Below are 21,355 nucleotides of genomic sequence, written 5' to 3'. Positions count from 1 at the left end.
TTTAGAACATAACAACCACTAGTCGAACATTGCACGCTAGGGCCCTTGTCTACCTCTCTAGTCTCGGCTTTCATTATCCTCTGCGTATGCCCCTTATCCTAATGAAATGCTACCTACTGTTTTTAGGCACACAGCACTCTCCTGATTATTCTGTGCTGTTCTTGCGAGAGGGCCTAGCTAGTGCACACATAGTTTCCAGAGTTCCACACATCACTCATGTCTACCTTAGACAGCATCTCTAGGCCATGCATTTGAGGTGGCGAGTGCTCAAAGAGAGTGTGTAGGGATTGATAGAGGACAACCGGTGGCAGTTGGTTCTCTGTTTCTACCGTGTAGGGGTCCAGGGATTGAACTCAGACACCAGGCTTGGCAGCAAGCACTTTGAGTACTCTTACCAACGGAGCCAACAACCCCAGCTGTCCAAAGGCAGAATGTTTGAAACAGAGTGCCAGCCCTAACAGACGAGCAAGCTGTATCCCTCCTCAGCCCTCTCCACTTCCCCTGGCTTGGTGCTCAAGGCAGCCATTCGTGGTCCTATCTAAGGAACAAGTCTGCTGTCTTTAAGGAGTCAACACTAATTCACATGCTGGAGGTAATTGATCCTTTTTTGGAAACCTTGGTTGATTTAAGGATAGCATTTTTTCTTATAGCTTCGGTAGCATTTTAGCTTACATTAGAAACAGTGGCATTTTCCATTTTTTTTCATTGTGAGGATCATATCTACCTCCTCCAATGTTTATTTAATTACACATTTCAGATAATTAAAAAAAACCCCTCACTAGATCGAATTAAAATGCAATGACAAACATGCTTAGCAAGTGGGAAAAGGGACAACCATGTATTTGCACAAGGCAGTGGCCATCTATCCATTCATTTAGTTAATGCACATTTAATGAACAGCTACTGTGTGCTAAGCAAGTACTAAGCAGACTGATAGGGATCTAAGTTGAACTAGATAACCTGTGCCCTTTGAAGAGACTTGCAGTTTATGAGAATAATCATTTCAGAGCTGGTAAGATGTCTCAGGGGGTAAACGTCAACATGCTAACCTCATGACATGACGTGAGTTTGATCTCTAGAACCATGGAGGGAGGAGAGAAACAACTCTTGAACGTTTGTCTGATGACTCCTCTCATATGCACCATGACTCTCTCTCTCTCTCTCTCTCTCTCTCTCTCTCTCTCTCTCTCTCTCACACACACACACACACACACACACACACACACCACCACCACCTCCACCACCACCATATACGCATAGTTAATGGGGATTTTTGCTTGCAGACAGGAACCTAGCATAACTGTCTCCTGAGAGGCTTCATGCAGCAGCTGATGGAAACAGATGCAGAGACCCACAGCCAAACATCAGGTGGCACTCAGGGGAGTCTTGTGGAAGAGTGAGGGATAGGATTGAGCAAGCCAGAGGAGTCAAGCACACCACAAGAAAACCTATAGAATGAACTAACCTGGGTCCATGGGGGCTCACAGAGACTGAACCACCAGGCAGGGCTGGACCACATTTGTAGCAGATAACAACTGGAGCAGGGACTATCTCTCACTCTGTCGCCTGCCAGTGGATCCCTTCCCCGAAATGGACAGCCTGGATGGACCTCAGTGGAAAAGGATGAGTTTAGCCCTGTGGAGACTTGATGTCCCACGGCAGGGTGGTACCCAAGAGGAGCTTCCCCTTGCCTGAGGAGAAGGAGATGGGGTAGTGGGGGTGGATTTGTGAGGGTGGAACTTGGAAAAGAGGAGGGAAGGGGAGTGCTATAGGGATGTAAAGTGACTAAATAAGTTAATACAAAAAGGAAAATCATAACTATTCCACTATAAAGGGACTTATGTAGTACAGAACAAGATTTTAATCTTGAAAACACCGAGGTTCTTGTGATGATAATGTCATTTAAGTTGAGTGCAGTTATGTATTGCTATGTCTTTATTAAGCTTCCTAATTTTCCCAAGGGCTTGATTGGATTATGAGGATCTTCCATAATTCTCTCTTAAGATATCAGATCACTGTTGATTTATCCCTTGTTCTTAGAGGTAATTTCTCTTTATCACTGGGTTGTATACATATAATGTATGTATGTGCGGGTATGATGCGTCTGCACACATGATGTATGTATTGTTATGATGTAGAGGTGTGTGCCTGCCATAGCACACGTGTAGAGGTCAGAGGACAACTCTGTATGGCCCAGCTCTTCCTTTCATCCTTATGTGGATTAAATGGAGGTCACAGGGCTAGCCTGGCAAGTGACTTTTCCTGGTGAACTATTGTGCTGGGCACCTGGGTTTATTACTTTTTTTTTAACTAACCAACGTAGAAAGTATGCATACTATGGAACATGAATACACTAAGATAACATGTAGGGAACAGCACAGACATGACACTAAATAAAACCATACACGAAAGCATAAAACTACATGATTAAACCAACAGTTGCTATGTCGCTCGCTTAAATCATTTCTGTTCTTAACAGTGGCCACAGGAGATTGAGACCGAAGGCAGATGCTGTAGGTCCTCACCCAGGGGACCCCACTTAGAGCTTTTCCATTAATGGAAAAAGGAATAAAGTAAAATAAAATAAAAGTCTGTCTAGGAGTTGACCTCTCAGTAGGACCTTATGTTTTAAAACTGATACACAAGTCAGGAATGCCCAGAGAAGAATGCGATTCTATTACGTGTGCTAATGGATTCCTGTCAATGTGACTTTTTGCATAATAACAAGACAAAAATACCAGTGAGAAACTATGCAGAACTAGCTGCAGGCAGAAGGCTCCGGCATCCTCCACTGCGTTCCTTCTCAGACTGCAAGGGGGCGGGGGCTGGGGGGGGTTGGGGGGGACTTGCCTTGCATTCTTGGCTCCTGAAGTTTGATGGCTGTCAGTATCTGACACACAGAATCTGCATTTCTTTTTTTCTTTTATTTTTTTAAGATTTTTATTTATTTCATGTATATGAGTATCCTGTAGCTGTCTTCAGACTAGAAGAGGGCATTGGATCCCATTACAGAAGGTTATGAGCCACCATGTGGTTGCTGGGATTTGAACTCAGGACCTCTGGAAGAGCAGTCGGTGCTTTTAACCGCTGAGAATCTGCATTTCTTAGGGAGATTGGTGGGCTGGGGAGAGGTTATGGTTCAGTTCTGAGTTCCTAGCATATATTTTATACTCATTCTTCTTTTTTTTTTTCCTTTTTTTTTTTTTTTTTTAGGACTGGATTTCTTTGTGTTTGTCTGCCTTGGAACTCACTCTAGACCAGGCTGTCTTGGAATTCATAGAGATCCTCCTGCCTCTGAGTGCTGGGATTAATGCCATGCTACATCATTGACTGGTTGAGGGTTCTTTTTAAATTCAACTCAAGCATTTACTTTTCCATGATGCAAGGCATTATTTTACTTTTTACATTTTGGTTAGTATACATTCATACTGTATGCTAGGTTACTATACACTCATAGTGTATGCTAGGTTACTATACACTCATAGTGTATGCTAGGTTACTATACACTCATAGTGTCTGCTAGGTTACTATACACTCATAGTGTATGCTAGGTTACTATACACTCATAGTGTATGCTAGGTTACTATACACTCATAGTGTATGCTAGGTTACTATACACTCATAGTGTATGCTAGGTTACTATACACTCATAGTGTATGCTAGGTTACTATACACTCAGTGTATGCTAGGTTACTATACACTCATAGTGTATGCTAGGTTACTATACACTCATAGTGTATGCTAGGTTACTATACACTCAGTGTATGCTAGGTTACTATACACTCATAGTGTATGCTAGGTTACTATACACTCAGTGTATGCTAGGTTACTATACACTCATAGTGTATGCTAGGTTACTATACACTCATAGTGTATGCTAGGTTACTATACACTCATAGTGTCTGCTAGGTTACTATACACTCATAGTGTATGCTAGGTTACTATACACTCAGTGTATGCTAGGTTACTATACACTCATAGTGTATGCTAGGTTACTATACACTCATAGTGTATGCTAGGTTACTATATACTCAGTGTATGCTAGGTTACTATACACTCATAGTGTATGCTAGGTTACTATACACTCATAGTGTATGCTAGGTTACTATACACTCAGTGTATGCTAGGTTACTATACACTCATAGTGTATGCTAGGTTACTATACACTCATAGTGTATGCTAGGTTACTATACACTCATAGTGTATGCTAGGTTACTATACACTCATAGTGTCTGCTAGGTTACTATACACTCATAGTGTCTGCTAGGTTACTATACACTCATAGTGTATGCTAGGTTACTATACACTCATAGTGTATGCTAGGTTACTATACACTCATAGTGTATGCTACTGGGCTGTACGGACATTCTCACACAAGTATAGAAAGTACTTTGAGCACATTATCCCTCCAGAACCCTCTCTTACCCCCCCCCCCATTAATTCTTTATTTCTCTGGGAAGCTTCACATCAACTTTTATGTCATATGCACAGATACCTTTATTTGGTGTCCAAATAAAACTTAGAAACCACAAATGAGGGAAAAGAAGTGCTATAGTTACCTTTCTGAGACTGTCCAAGTTTTGTCAGACAGAACGGTGCAAGTCCTTGACTTCTGCTTGTCATTAGACATGAACCTCATGAGTGAAGATTACATAACCTTTTCTGATTATCATCATCACTGTGTGTTGTGTGGGTGCGTACAACTTCCTGGAGTTGTTTTTCCCTCCTACCTTTAGGTGGGTTCCAGGCATTTAATTTAGGCCACTGGGCTGGGCAGCAGGGACCTTTACCAGCTGAGCCATTTCACTGCACCGTAAGCATACTCTTAGAGTGCAAATGATTTCTTTTTAGTAGTGTATTGTTGATTGGGAATGTATTCTGCTGGAAGAAAATCTAAATTAACAGTACCAAAATTTTAAGCAGAAGATGCCACATCAGGTTCCTTTCCGAGGATGATTTTATTCCCCCAGAGCTGAGGATAGAACCTAGGGCCTTGTGCTTGCTAGGCAAGTACTCTACCACTGAGCTAGCCCAAGCCCCATTCAAACAATACATTTTCATCATTGTTAAGGGAGATACAGATTCTGTCCACAGTGTATGTCTGTAGGAATACATCTATAACGGGCATTGCCTCTTTAAAACGTTTTCAGGAAAGAGACAGGAGATGCAGCTTCTCTGGAGGATTTTCTAGCAGGAAGCACAACTCTTCATGAAATAGTGGACTGACACATTTTCAAAGAACTTTGTGCATCCAAAGTTAAACATTTATTTCAGCTACAGGAGCTGATAATAAATACAGCTAGTTGAAAATTTGCCTATAAGATCTCTCAGAAAAACAGAGAACAAAACAGAGGAAATATAATAAAGTTGATAAGAGACAAACTCAGGAGTCAGCTTGGATGGGGTTTAAGTCCTGGTTATGAGGCTTATTCCTTATAAGCCTTTATAAAATCTATTTCCTGAGTCTCAGGATTTTTATCAACCAGTGAGATGAACATTATTTACATCACAGGGCAACTTGAAGGTGAGTGGGATAGTGTATGCTTTTAGGAATGTGTTAGAAATTTGTGGTGCCAAATAATCAATTAAAGAACTATTATCTTCCGCCTAGTGTATATTTTAAGATGCTTGACATTCATCCACCCATCCACCTCCCTGCTTGCTACCCATCTATTCTCCATCCATCCATCTGTCCGTCCATCCATCCATCCATCCATGCATCCATCCATCCATCCACCTGTTCACCTACCCCCTTGCTCACTATCTATCATCATCCATCTATCCATCCATCCATTCATCCATTCATCCATCCATCCATCCCTCCATCTATCCATTTCTCCATTCACCCACCTGTCCACTCACACATCCATCCACTCACCCATCTATTGACTCACACTTTCGACAAGGAGTTCCTGAACTTTGGCATCAACATGAACTGCTAGGAGTCAGAGATATGAGGGAACGTAGTAGGAATTATGTCTCTTGAGTGAAGGAAAGAAATGACCAAAGGCAGTGAGTGTTATGATGGAGTTAGTCCACAGTGTAAGAGAATACAGAGGGAAACCCAGCAATGACCTCAGGACACATACATAATGGTATATTTTTTAAGGGGATAAACAATCCAACTGGCTTTCTAGTTCGCCTCTTTACTTTGCCCTTGAGAGGAATGTGGTGGCAGCATTGTAGCATACCTTTTTTGATTACCCTGTGAGTTAGAATTAAGTTCCTCTTTGGTTGCACAGTCCTTTGCTTGGATTAAAAACACCAACCTATCACTCATGTAGTAAATCAGAGTAGGAGTAAAAAGTAGGGTGTGATTTATGGTCCTGCTGCTTAGAGAGAGTGAACCTGTAGTCAAAGCTGCTCAGTTGCCTGAATTTAAGCATACAAATGCCAGTAACAATAGCCAGGAACCCTGTGGTCCTTATTTTTTGGATGGGTACTTAAGGCGTTGTTGTTGTTGATAGTGGTGGTGGTGGTATCCGAGGGTACCAAGGTTGCCTTTCCGCCCCTATTCCCACCTTCAGCGGGACTGCAGCCCCTGTATGGATGTCTCGCACTCTGAGACTGAGCTCACCATAGAAAGGCCACTCAGGGCTCTTTAGCGTTACCTGGTAGTTCCTTAACTTTTTGCTGCTCTGCTGGCAAAAGATACACGGAGAGCAAAATACCCTGAACGTATTTGTTCCTGATTTAGCGTTTCTAAAAACAGCACTCAAAAGTTCAAGGCCCTAAGCTGGGAAAGAAGTGGCAGCTTGGGGACCTTTCACCGCGGTCCTGTGACCACGCCCTCCTCGGTACAGCGCCTCCCAGGCTCCCAGCTTTGTTTTCTCCTGGAAAGGCCAAGGCCCTACCCAACTTCTGTTCTTTTTTTTTTTTTTTTTTTTTTTAAATAGCAAAGACATTTCAGGAGCTGGCAGCTGCCTGCTGAGGCTCTCAGAGGGAGTGGGGACTTAAGGGGGGGGGGATGATTTTGGGACACAGTTCCAAGCAGAGAGGAGATAGTATAAGCTGTTACTAATGTATTAAGTGTGAAGTTCAATAGCAGATGAAAGGCGCCCCTTTCTTTCTGTTTACTCCTTCCATTCTCCCGCCATCTCTTTGATAGTAACCCAACAGCTACAAAAACAACCAGTTTTGTTAGTGGATGAACAACTATGAAACTAAAAGATAAAGTAAATGGAGCTCTCACCCTGTGAAAGGCAAGATAGCCACTTAGGCACGTTTTTTCCTAACGATCCCCGAATCGATAAATACATTTTATTCAGCTGACAGCTGTCTATAATAATCAATGTGCACGGCAGACATACTGTTTTCAAACCAAATCCTGCTGGAATGAGCTTAGTAAGTAATCCAAGTTAACATATGCCTTTAATTTACTGAAATTTATTCTCTCGTGAATTAGCTGTCTCACGTGGCATAGGAAAATTCATCACACGTAAGAAATGCTTTTATTCAATGTCTTAGACAGTATATGGGAGGTAATTTAGTATATTTCTTATCTGCCTTTGGTAAAAATGTAAGTGTATAATGTAAATAAATACTGACGTCATGGCCTTTATTTTTAATCCATGACAGTGGCTGATGGTCAGGCCTCTATTTGTTTTTTGGGTTTTTTTTTTGGTTTGGTGTGTGTGTGTTTGTGTGTGTGTGTGTGTGTGATTTTTTTTTTCCTGTTTACCAATTGTAACTGTGCCAGTTTCTATTTATTCCTGGAGATATCTAAAAGATCTTACATGGTTTAAAAAAAAAAAAAAGAAAAGAAAAGAAAGAAAGAAAACAGCTCTATCATGTCGGTTTGTGACTTTTTAAACCAGGGAAAATACTTCTGAATATACAGACGTATTCAATTTACTAGAACACTTCCAGATATGATTTTATATATGTTGCTTGACTCTGAAGAACTTGGCTCTGCCACACACCACAGTTATTATTCTTGTCCGGATCATGCTTTGAAATGAAATACCACCTGCTCACCCTCTCGTACTCCTAATCCACTCACCAGTCAGTCACCCGGCCAGGAGCGGGGTTATCTCTAACGAACCCTTTTCCTTGAGAGAGAAGCCCTAGTTCCTACTGACAGCACCTTAGAGCTTTCCTCTGGATATGATGAGTCTGGCCTATCACCTGTCACAGCATTTGTTTCCCTTCCTAACACTTTTACAGTTTTTAATTATATAACCATATGATGAGGTGGTGAGATTTTCTATTAGGATAGAGGCTCCGTTTTGTTGTCTGTGGAATGACCAGAATAGGCCTTGCACATGACAAGTACTGAGTAAGGTGAGGTTTTGTTTATTTGTTTGTTTTTTCCCTTTCTTTTTTGGAATTCTTGTTTTTAGGACTTATTTTTATTTGTGGGGTGTATGTGTGTGTGTGTGTGTGTGTGCGCACACACACACACACAATTGCCCACAGGGATCAGAAGAGGGTATCAGATCTCCTGGAGCTGGAGTTCCAAGTGATGGTGAGCAGCCATGTTGGTAGTAGAAAGTAAGCTTTGCTTCCCTGGAAGAGTTCCAGTGCTCTTGATTGATGAGCCATCTCTCCAGCCCCTAGGTTGGATTTTTGAAATGAATGGTTGTACTGGCTGGTTTTGTGTGTCAAATTGACACAAGCTGGAGTTATCATAGAGAAGAGGAAATGCTTCCATGAGATCCAGCTGTAAGGCATTTTCTCAATTAGTGATCAATGAGGGAGGGCCCAGCCCACTGAGAGTGGTGTCATCGCTGGGGAAGCCAGGGGAAGCAAGCCAGTAAGCAACACTCCTCCCTGGGCTCTCTAACAGCTCCTGCCTCCAGGTTCCTGTCCTGTGTGAGTTTCAGTATTGACTTCCTTTGGTGATGAACAGCAATGTGGAAGTGTAAGCTGAATAAACCCTTCCCTCCCCAACTTGCTTCTTGGTCATGGTGTTTCACTGCAGCAGTAGAAACCCAGACTCTTAAAGACAACGGTGTTATCTAGTATTTCTTAATGACTGGTAGTCTTTGCTAGTCTCTCACTGCCTCACGGTCATCTCTACAGTACAGTGTGAAGCCTAGAAGGTAAGAAAGATAATAATGACATCCATTAAAGCCTACGTCTGTAGCCAACTTACTTTGGCAATTCAGCCTTTGTTGAATGAATGAATGAATGAATGAACCTCTCTGTAAGCATGGAATGATTTTCTGTTTTGGTGAAGTCCCCAAAAGACCACACTATTTCTTTTATAGGGTTTAATGGTTTCTTAGTACTACTGCATGTAACACAGAGATACTAGAAACAGAAAGATAAAACAAACAAGACCCACAACACGCATGGCCAAAGCACAGTCCATTATGCTGAGTCACGTGGGCACAGCTATTTCTTACACTTAATGCTTCACTTAGTTCAGTTCTGTTATTTATTATTTGTGATAAAAAAAATATTACAACTCTGCAGGAGACATTCTCCACTCCAAATAATGCCTTTCACTGGAAGCAATTTTTCCCACATTCATCAATCTGAAATTCTTTTTCTTGCATGTAATTATCTCTAATTATTCCTCTTTGTTGTAGGGCCATAACTTATCGTAAGATCTACACTCTGCATTCCTCTACCCTTTTTGGGTATCTATAGAAACTTTCAGTCTCCTCTCTGGGAAGTTTTCTGGTTATTCTGAATAAATTTACCCTTGCTTACATTTATGCAGGTTCATGCCTGCCTCCCCCCACCAACCCCCATTTGTTTCTGTTGGCCTTCTGGAACTCTCCCCACTTCTGTATTTTTTTGTAGTAAGATCCTTAGGACAGTGTTTTTCAACCTGTGGGTCTTGACTTCTTTAGGGCTTGAAGGACCCTTTCATGGGGGTCACATACCAGATAGCTTGCATATCAGATATTTATATTATGCTTTGTAATAGTAGCAAAATTACAGTTATGGAGTAGCAAGGAATATAAGTTTATGGTTGAGGGTAACCACAGCAGGAGGAACTGTAGTCAAGGGTCACAGCTTCAGGAAGGCCGAGAAGCAATGACTTAGGAGGATGGCAGGTCTTTAGAGTCAGATTTTACCTGGCTGTTTATCAGGAAGCAGAGCGCTATGCAACACCAAATGCTAGACTTTGAAAAAAAAAAAAAGGTCCCTTACAATGACTCTTTTCTCTAAAAATGTATATGTAGAAAATTATATATAGAATTCTATATATAATGAATATGTAAATTTATTACTATATAATTATGTAGTTATATATTTGTTTTAATAATATACATCATTGTTGTATATATATTTAATAATTATAACTGTAACTATATAATTTGTTTTCAGATAGCTCATGGTATAGAGTAGAATTCTTTAGTATATTGTGGTTCATTGATTGCATCTAGGTCTTTGTAGTCAGAATGACTTGGGTACCAAACCCAGGCTTGCCACTGACCAATTGTATGAACCTGGATAAATGTGGGATCAGGTTAAGCCTAGAGTCCTGATCTGTAAGGAGGAGCTGACAGTACTTAGCTATGGTGGCTATGTACGTCGCCTTTGCATTGCTCAGCACAGGGCCTCCCCAGGCAGTCATTTAACATTATCCCATTTCCTTCCTTCTAAGTTTGTTCAGATTTTTCTGAAGATTTTGATACAGATATACTTACTTACTTACTTGCTTAATATTTATCATCTTCATCAAATGTAAAGGGCTATCATCTCATTTATTTACTCAATGAACTTTACTTTGAGAAACACTAGAGAGAGTTTATTATCATTTATCACTTTCTAAGTTGACTCGTGTATGTGTGTGTGTGTGTGAGAGAGAGAGAGAGAGAGAGAGAGAATGTGTGTGCACGTGTATGAGTATATACGTGTGTATGTATGTGAATGTGTGTGTAAGTAGGTACATACATTCATGTGAATGTGTGTGTATGTGTGTAAGTGGTTGTATGTGCTCTGGGAAGTGAACCCCTAGGCAAATACTCTATTACTGACCTATCTCTTCAGCTTTATTTCTATTGATTGATTGATTGATTGATTGATTGATTGATTTAGAGACAGGCTCTCCCCATGCAGCCCAGTCTGGCTTTGAACTCAAGATCTTCCTGCTTCTGCCTCCCAGTACTGGAATTAAGGTGTGTGCCAAACACCCAGTCTTGACTGGCTTTTATTTACCAGTTTGTAACGGTTCTTATAGGGAGAATATAAATGTTAATACGTTACTTAATCTTTTAAAAGAATCACCATAGTATGGTTACTATATTATGCTATGTTGATTTTTTTTTCCAATTTCTTTCGTTTTCTTGCCCCTCTGGTTTTACTTTTTGTGTTAGAAATAGAAAGTTGCCACACTGCTGGTTCTATTTAAAGTTTGCTTTTTCAAAAACAGTTACTTCATTTTGAGTCTACAGTGGAATCATCTGTTCTTGCTTCCAGAATAAAACAGAGACGCCTGTGTTGTTCGTATGCCGCAGAATGAACTTATATGGCTTTGCCAAATTGTACTTGGAAAGGAAGAGCCCACCGGGGTTTTACTGTCCCAGGAGACGCTCCCAGCACCTGAGAAGCAGTGCCCTGGACATAGGCTCAGGAGCTAAAAACCGAGGATGTCTCAGGTTCCCAACTGTGTCTTATGGTAAGGCATTCTGGATTTCATTAACGTAAAGCTTTTACCTGTAAGCAAATGGATGGGCAAGACTCAGAATACAAGAGCAGGAAATGAAATAGTTGACAGAGATCTAAGTGAAGAGAAATATGGAGGCTTTGTTACATGAACAGGCCGTGTGAGTAGACTCTGAAGGACGGAAAATGGCCACCCACCCAAGGCACATGCATTTCTTCTGTGCATTGAGTTCTTTTGGCCTAAGCCAGGAGGAAGAGTGTGAGAGGAAGCCAGAGGGGTTGGGGGTGGGGTAAGCGGTTTGGAGGATAGACTCTCTAGTGTAGGTAGCCGTAACTAAGTGGCCAGATAGGATCTTAGTAAACACTTGGTTTAGGGGTCAGAGCAGAGAGAACAAGTGTATTTTTATCCACTTGCCCCTAAAAGGCAATTAGCTACATTTATTCCAGCCCCTCGGGATGAAGGAAGGGTATGCCAACTGTCCCAGAGGTTGCTACTTTGGTATTCTGCATTGTTTTCTGACTGTTGCTTTGCTTACCATATTGAGAAAGACTTCGCCATGGTTTGAAGCGTGTTTCTGGACATTAAAAAAAAAGTTATTATAAAGGAACTAACGAGGTGTGTCTTAAGAAGAGCTAACTTTGTTCTCAAGGCATGTGGTCAAACATCTGTTTTAAACATGCTCTACGAAAGTGAGGGAAATTTGTACAGAAGCATCCTAGGATGGCTGTCAATAGTCCATGCCCAGTCAAATTCCCAACCACATAACACTCAATAAATCCTTTAGTGTTGAAAAGATGGGGATGGCGAAGGAGAAACTCTGGGAGGGACTGGATTCAAGGATTATTTCAGTGCCAGCACAATAACGTACCTACACAAAAGGAAATGTCGGTGTGGTAGTAAGCTAGGTTTATCATAAATCTCTCTCTCTCTCTCTCTCTCTCTCTCTCTCTCTCTCTCTGAAATGGTTACACAGAAAACAAACATCTTGGAATGACTTCTTTTTTTTTTTTTAGACAGGGTTTCTCTGTATAGCCCTGGCTGTCCTGGAACTCACTCTGGAAATCCGCCTGCCTCTGCCTCCTGAGTTCTGCGTTTAAAGGCGTGCGCCACCACACCCGGCTTTGGAACTTCTTTCACAGATTCTCTTGGACAAAACCAGGCCCTATGCTAAACATCTCTCTTTGGAGAAGAAAACTGACATGGATGCTTACCAGAGTTTACGTCATGACTAGCCAGAGTTTCGGCACCACTTTCAGGTTTTCTGCAGGAGGTACAGCTAACTCAGTGAAGAGATTATGTTATAGGTGATTGTTAGCTCAGACTCTTTCATCCCAGGGTAGAAGTAAAGGTGGCTGGCCCTAGAGGTAGGGCTGACGTATGCAGTGGTCCTCAGAGCTCAGTAAGAAGCCAGAAAGGTTGGGTCAGAATCACCAATGATGCTTGTACAGAAGTATCCGTTCCCCCCACCCCCCATCACTTCCCTCTTGGGGTTTCGGAGTCAGGAGATCAGCGAGAGCTCTCAAGACATTCTGATACACATTCAGGTTCTGACCACAGAGAACGGTGCTTGCACCTGGTGGTTGGTGTAAGTGTCTAGACTGTGTGCGAAGGATGGGAACACCCCACTTACAGTCTATTTGGTTTCCTAATGTAAAACACTGGGGGCTGAGGATGAAGCTCAGCGGTAGTGCTGAGCACGTGAGGCTCTAAGCTCCGTCTTCAGTATCTCCCATCCTTAAACCTGTTAGCTTGAAACCAGCGACAGTGGGAATATTAAAGCCATAGACATTGCCAAATGCTACAGATTAGGGCTCCATCCCCCCCCCCCCCCCCGCCCACTGTAAGACAGTGCACTACTGGATGCTACATGGCTTATTCTTCCATATTCTTCCATCCTTAATACACTTTCCATGGTCAAACCAACAGGGGTTATAGTCACATAGGAGACTAGAGGTTCCAAAGAGGTCTCTTTGACAGAAACTACGCTCCTTTGGAAGTACAGTATTTCTTGGAGTAGCTCAGTCCATAGAGGAAGGAGAACTATCCCTTCTTCTTCTCTCCCCTTAGCAACCACTTAGTTTGAGCCTGTTTCTGTTCTTAGCCCTAAATTCAGCAAGGAGACTCACATTTTCCCCTGTGTTTATAGACCTTAAATGCACTGTCCTTGAAAAACACTTCTTTCCCTTACTTGTGTAAATAAATTCAGTTTCAATGATCTCCACTTGTCTTAAATAAACAAACAACATCTTAGGAATCCCCAGAAGTGATTTCTTGGCCTGAAAAAGTGTGGTGGACAGGCAGTCCCACAGTGGACTCTGGTTAAGGCTGAAGTAAAGAGGATGTGAAAACAGATGATTTAATTACTCACGGGAGTTAATATATTGACTGTCAGATTCGGTGTAGGGCTGTGTTTATTCAGGTTTGATGGGTTTGTGATACCAACTAAAGTGTGCAAGTAAGGCCCTGTTGCCTTTAGCACACCAGGAGAGCGAGAGGCACAAAAGCAACTAGAGCCTTAGTGGGGCCAACAAATCCTTGGTTATTGGGCAGGAAGCTAGCTGACCTGAGAACTGATTTCCAGGATTAAACATCATTCTATTTGTAATGAGCGAAGGTGACCAGGTGACTATCCTACTAAATGTATGGGAGCTGCTATAAGCAGCATGTCACTTTATTTCTTAGATAATTCATATAAGGCCGAGGGCACTCACTGAACTGGAAAGCAGGACAACAGTAACAGAGCAGGGAAAGGTCCATGAAAGAATACCACAGGGGAGTTCCTGAGGAAGTCTTTCTCAGGCTTTGCTCATTTTCTCCCCACCCTCTCCCTGAGGCACGAAGCGCATCTTTCCTCCCATAGCCCAGAGGTCACAGTACTGCTTATACGAAAGCACTTTTGAGAAATGTTCAATGAGCTGGCTCACGCCCTTTGGAGAGTGAACAGAGAGTCCTGGGCACTCACGGGGTGCCAGCCAGGGCTCATACATCACTGCCACCTCGGTGGGTGTACTGATGTGACCTGTTACTGTAAATTTCTCCCCATCGAGTAGGTAAGGCCTTCCCAGGAAGACCCTGGCATCTTACAAACCTGACGATTACCACAGTGCCCGGCAAAGGGGACAATAAATGTTTTCAAGCAAAGTCTTGTATATAGCCACTGTACAAGACAGTAGTAGCGAATGGCACCAAATTAAGCATTGAGGAGACTTGAGGTCAAGAAAACTTCAGTGAACTCACGTCCTAAATTGAAAGCCATAGGGAAGTATCCCTTCTTGTGATTTCTACTAATATTTCATGGAATTAGCATCCTACTGAGGCTCAAACACAGGAATCTAGATGTCTGTTTTTCTCTCTCAAGAAACTTCTTAAAATTTATTTATAAATTCTAAGTCTACGTGCACACAAACAGAGATAAAAATCTTCAGTTTTATTTGGATGTTGGTTTAAGTAGACAGGCTCGGGAGCTCATTTAAGCAGTTTAGCTCTAGAGAGACCTCGGACACTCCTAACCTTCATTGGAAAGCATCTTGCAGTCTCCTCAGCTTCTAAGTCAGATGAGGACTTGTTAAAGTGAATTTTTGACTTTGTCTGGGTTAGGACCCCGGGTTCTGCATTTCTAAGTAGCAACCAGATGATGCCAATGAGATTAGGTCTCTGGACCACACACAGAGGGCAGGCTGTTGTTCTGCCTTGGTAAACTCAGAACAAATAAAACAAAATTGTTCTGAGTAAAGTCGTTCATGCTGTTGATGGAGCCACACAGGGAAATAGTCTGGATTTTTTTCCCTTTTAATCAACCTCTCTCTCTCTCTCTCTCTCTCTCTCCTTTCTTCCCTCCCTCCCTCCCTCCCTCCCTTCCTTCCTTTCTCTCTCTAAGATTTATTTATGTTATGTATATGAGTACACTGTCACTTTCTTCAGAGGCACCAGAAGAGGGTATCAGATCCCATTACAGATAGCTGTGAGCCACCCTGTGGTTGCTGGGATTTGAACTCAGGACCTTTGGAAGAGCAGTCAGTGCTCTTAACCACTGAGCTGTCTCTCCAGCCCTCAACCTGTGTTCTTGATACCACATTCAATGAAAGTGAAGGAGAAACTGATGGAGAGAAGGCATCTGAGGATAGTGATTCTCTATCAGGATACCTCCCATGAGTCTGTACGTCACAAGCACAATAGATCCTGTGTGTCATCCACCTTATCACCAGAGTTCATAGCTAGAGGACACACAGGGGGACAGTTGATACAGAGACGCTGGTAGGGAAGTAAGAGAAGAGAATTGGACACACCGCCAGTTAGACACATACATGATAGGGAGAGGATTTCCATAGAAGAATTGGGTTACTGTGTTCTGAGATGGACTGCAGGCTCAGAAAGGGGAAATGAAGAACAAGATTTGTATTCTAGAAGGAAGTGGCTGTGGATGTCTGTGCCCAAATGTACCCTGAAATAGTCATGAAATAAACGGAGTCCATTGCTCAGCAGTGCAGGGACTGTGTAGGGAAGAGAAGAAAGAAAGACAAGTCTTCCCTAATACCTTACCTGCCTCCTGAAAACCATGCTAAAAACACCAGACTGCTATTGGCCATTTTTGTAAGTCTCCGCAGTACACCAAGAAACTGGTATAAGCACTGGCTGGCTGTGAGTGATCAGCAATATGGCGCATTAGAGTAGTTTTAAACTTTGATCCTAATAGTAGTCCAGACAGAGGCAAACCATTGGACAAATGTGATTTGTGGTTTTGTTTAGTTTTGTTCTGAAGGGTGTATTAATACAGTTGTCATTGAGATGGCGGCCTTCTGACCAGCTACGAGGAATCCATTTTTGTTTTATAGTTTCTTCCCTTGTACCCTTCTTATAAAACTCTGGATCCATGAGTATTAAAGGTCTTAAAAAGCCAGAGCCAACAGCCCTTTTATATTTGGCAAGCATATGAATCATAGCTTGTCACAGAACAGTACCAAAAAACAAAACAAAACAAAACAAAACAAAACAAAACAAGAAAACAAAACCAAAAGAAAACTTAGAAGATACTCATTTTGGCTCCCAGTCTGTCAGTAACCCTTTCCACGTTTTATGTTTTCTATTGGTCAGACTCACTCAAAAAACGTTTCACCTGTTCGAATTCTTCATGTGGCTTTTAATTTTATAAAAGCCAAGCAAAATTAAAATTAAATAAGGGCCAGGGACATGGTTTAGAGCGTAAAAGTACTTGCCATGCAAGACTGACTATTTGAATTTGACCCTTGGAACCAGTAGTAGAAGTAGAAGTAGTAGTAACTGTAGTAGTAGTAGCAGCAGCAGCAGTAGTAGCAGTAGTAGAAGAAGTAGTAGTAACTGTAGTAGTAGCAGTAGTAGTAGTAGTAGTAGTAGTAGTAGTAGTAGTAGTAGTAGTAGCAGCAGCAGCAGCAGCAGTAGCAGGGAGAGGAGGGGTAGAGGCTGGAGAAATGGCACAGCAATTAAGAGCACTGTTGCTGTAGCAGAGGACATGATTTTGGTTCTCAGCACCCATCTTGGGTGGCTCACAACCACCTGTAACTCCAGCTCTGAGAGATGTGATGCCCTCTCCTGGTCTCTGACGGCATCTGCATTCATGTGCACATAGCTACACACAGACATACACACAGAGAATTACAAATAAGATAGAATCTTTTAAGAAACATAGATGCAGGGGTGCACATCTGCAATCCCAGCATTCCCATGGTGAGGTGAGAGGTAGAGATGGGACAGAGAGATCTGTGAAACTGAGGGCCAACCAGCCTGAAGTCTATAGTACAACAGCAGAAACAAAAGAGACCCTGCCCCATCAAGGTAAAAACCAAGAACCAACTCTTGAAAGTTGTCCTCAGACTTTTATACCCATATTCTCAAACCCATACACACACACACACACACACACACACACACACACACTCATACACACATGCTCATATATACACACTCATACACACATGCTCATATACACACACTCATATACACACACATTCATATACACATTCATATACACACACTCATACACACACTCATACATGTTCATATACACACACTCATACACACATGTTCATATACACACACTCATACATGCACACTCATACATATATGCTCATATAGACACACATACACACACAATTTTTTTAAAAAAGTCAATGAATAATAATGATTTTAATCAAATCTGAATTATATAATGGCTTCCTGTATCCTAGAAACTAAACATCAACTTTTTTTGTTTGTTTGTTTCAAGTCAGAGTCTTACTATATAGATCTGGCTGTCCTGGAACTCACTATGTACACCAGGCTGGCCTCCAACTCACTGAAATCCACCTGCCTCTGCCTCTGCATCCCAAATACTTGGATAAAGTTGTGTGCCACTACACCCTGTTCAATGAACATCAACATTTTAAAGACTGCAGTCAAGGCTTTCTAAAATCTAGCCAACACCGAGAACCTTTCTCAGTTTCTTTCACTGTTCTGTTTGCCCTCTACTCTTTAATGGAAACAAGTGTTTGTTCTCCTCCCATCTTGATGCTCAAATGTTAATGAAATGTCAGAGGCAGAGTGTGCTCTAAGCAATATAAAGCCATGGGGGAGCACGTCTGTATCACTGTTTATCTAGAGGGCTCCGAGTCGTGAGTCCCGTCAACAGACTTTCTGAATTTGTTGGTCTTTGTTGGTGCCTAAGCACGTGCATGGCTAACATTTCCCCGGGGATGCTGCTGATACGCCCCCAGGGGTGACTAGTTTGTTAACTTCACGAAAGTTGAATTTGAGAAGTACAAGTATGCGCAAAGCTACCCTTGAATAACGCAAAAACAATCCTTGGGAAACTAAGCCACCTCCTCTGCTCGTCTCAGACAGTGTGCACTGGCTCATGGTTTTATTCCAAGTCAAAGGGGAGGTGCTTACACGGTTGTACACCTGAATCACTCCCTGCCCAAGTCGCTTCTCTGGTTTCATCTCCCACGACTTCCCAGCTCCTACTCTAGTGCAGTCAAGCACCCCTCCACACCACCACCACCCCCGCCCAACATTTCTTTGGACACACTAGGCTCCTTCTTCCCTTGCAATACTTGCTCTTGGGGTTCCTTCTCCCGAGAACTTTCTGCACTCAGTCAAATGTTTACCCAACTTTCTCATTGTCTCCAAACCTTGGCTCATCTTTCCTGCCCAGTCACGAGAGCCACCCTCCCTTCTTATCCAATATGGCGCTTTGTTCCTCCTCTTCCCACTCTCTGTCCCACCAGCCATGTTTTCTTTTCCCTGCTTTGGTAACACCAGCACTTACTGCATTCTCCCATATGTCATATTTATCATTTATATTTTCTGCTTGTCTCCTTTATGAGAATACATGCTCCCTCAAAGCAAGGACTTCTGTTTTGTTTCCTGATGCCTCCTAAGCACCTAGCACATAATAGGTCCTCAATAGATAGTCACTGAATGAATAATGAATGAATGAATGGACAAATAAGTGAACATATTAGGTACACTGAATAATACCATATTTGAAGTAAATGTTACACACACTAGAAAAAGTTACCCGATTTCCTATAAGAGCTATCTAGGTTACTTAGTGATAAATTCATTTTTATCCTCTCTTTTATCTTCTGAGTAATGCATTTTGATCTTTGAGGATTTGTACTAGTGGTCTGAGGCTATGGGATAGGTACATACATACTCTCTCCTTAAACATACCTAGTACAAATGGGTTGGATTGAACATTTTCCAAATTGAAACAATTTTGTATGCACTTCTTTTAATCAGCACGTAGAGATAAGAACTCTTTGTTTTAGTCCCAAAGGTATTGTGGACTTTGAAGAGGTAACTATTTTTGAAAAGATTTTGTTTATTTATTTAATAATTTATTTATTTATGTATATGGGTGTTTGGCCTGCATGTATATGTAACACATGTGTGCTGTACCCACAGAAGATGGAAGAGGGCATCAGATCCTCGGGAATTGGAGGTACAGACAGTTGTTAGCAACTATGAGCGGCTAGTCAGTGCTGGGAACCAAACCTAGGTCCCCTGGAAGAGTAGCCAGTGTTCTTAACCAATGAGCCATCTCTGTAGCTCCAGCTATAAATATTTTTGGCATGAGTCTCTGCCATTGATAGACAAGTGGTGTCTCCTGTCTAATAATGTCTAGTTGCAAGGCATGCAGATTCCAATGTGGTTTAAGCTCCTCATTCCCACCGGACAATTTGTTGCTTCCGTATGCCTACATCACACTCGCCCTGGGCAATGCCACACACTGAAGACAGACCTTTTAAAATTCCATTCTCTCTTCGAAGAAACTTCTGGGAGCTATGCCAACAGAGAGGCAGAACCTAGCCTGTGCGTTTAGTGTCCCCACCATCCACCATGGGGTTTCTCTGTATAGCCCTGGCTGTCCTGGAACTCACTCTGTAGACCAGCCTGGCCTCGACCTCAGAAATCTGCCTGCCTCTGCCTCCCGAGTGCTGGGATTAAAGGCGTGCGCCACCAGGTGTGTTCAGTGTCTTAAGAGAGAGCATAAAGTTGTTATGCTCTGAATTCGTCATGGTGACGAGATACATTTACAATGTTGGCTGCAGTGCATTCTCAATAGTGTGAGAACCCAGGGGTTTCCAGGGGTTCAAGGTTAACCCAGCCCAAGTGTAAGTGAGCACTGTATCCCATCAGCATATTTCTGCCTCTTATGAGCTCTTTATTCATAGTCCCCCCTTCCTCATCAGTCTTACTAGTTCTCTTGCGGTAACAACACTTCTTTACCAGTAGCAAGATGGGAAATTCCCTTGTGAACACTGGGCTATTTTGACTGAACAGGTTGAAAATTCTTGGCATGTACTGATATCTCTGAGTGTATGACCCCCTCGGGTCAGCAAAGAGCAAGTATGTTTGTACAAATTGTCTTAGGCACCGTGAATGTGCGTACCTTTGCAAGCGTCAGGGGCAGAGAAGGGTCTTCTGAGGTCGCGGTAGAAACCGGGCTTACAGCGTTGACAGTGCTGACCCTCAGTGTTGTGCTGACAGTTGTTGCAGACACCGCCGCTGCGGTTCCCCGACGCCTCCCACACGTTGACGTCGAAGTGACAGGTGTCCGCGTGCCCATTGCACTTGCAAGCTGGCGATAAAACAGCATAGGAGGGACATAAAACACTGCAGCGGGTTCTCCAACGGTCAAGACGTCAGAATAGGATAAAGTTGTTAAGTTTAAATGTTATTTATCTATTGAAGAGTGTATAGCACAAGAATAAAAACAATACAAAAAGGGATAGATTAAGAACTATCAGCTGAGTGGCGGGGTGTAGCAGGGGGAGGGTGGTGGCACACACCTTTAATCTCAGCACTCAGGAGGCAGAAGCAGGTGGATCTCTTGAGTTTGAGGCCAGCCTGGCCTACAGAGGAAGTTCTAGAACAGCCAGGGCTATTCAGAGAAAGCCTGTCTCAAAACAAACAAACAAACAAACAAACAAACAAACAAACAAACAAGAAAGCCCAAAGCAAACAAACCAAACAAACCAATAACAACAACCCAAAACCTAAAACCCCCAAACCAAACAACCAATAAAGCAAAAGAACGATCTTCTTTCCCTTGATCAAGGTACCTCTTTTATGTTACACTTCTTCTCTAGACTTGCATTTTTTGTTATCCATTGGTATTTTAAAGTGTTAATATATGCACGAAGGTCATTGTGAAGGTAGGTGTTAATTGTTAACTGGGCAGTTTAGATCACCTGGGAAACTGGCCTCAGCACCCTGTGGAAATACTCATTATGTTAATTGATGTGGGAGGACCCATCCCAGTCGCGGACC

General features: G+C 42.3%; 1 protein-coding gene across 1 annotated transcript in view; it reads right to left on the bottom strand.

The window, feature by feature from the left end:
• Ntn4 (netrin 4) overlaps nucleotides 1–21,355 on the bottom strand; it is a 104,924-nt gene that overhangs the window by 14,832 nt on the left and 68,737 nt on the right. The window contains exon 5 of the mRNA NM_021320.3: nucleotides 20,475–20,663. Coding sequence (NP_067295.2) covers nucleotides 20,475–20,663 — 189 coding nt within the window. The remainder of the gene's footprint in view (nucleotides 1–20,474; nucleotides 20,664–21,355) is intronic.

Source organism: Mus musculus, chromosome 10 (assembly GCF_000001635.26).
Source record: "Mus musculus strain C57BL/6J chromosome 10, GRCm38.p6 C57BL/6J".
Taxonomy (NCBI): domain Eukaryota; kingdom Metazoa; phylum Chordata; class Mammalia; order Rodentia; family Muridae; genus Mus; species Mus musculus.
This window is presented reverse-complemented; position numbering and strand designations above follow the sequence as displayed.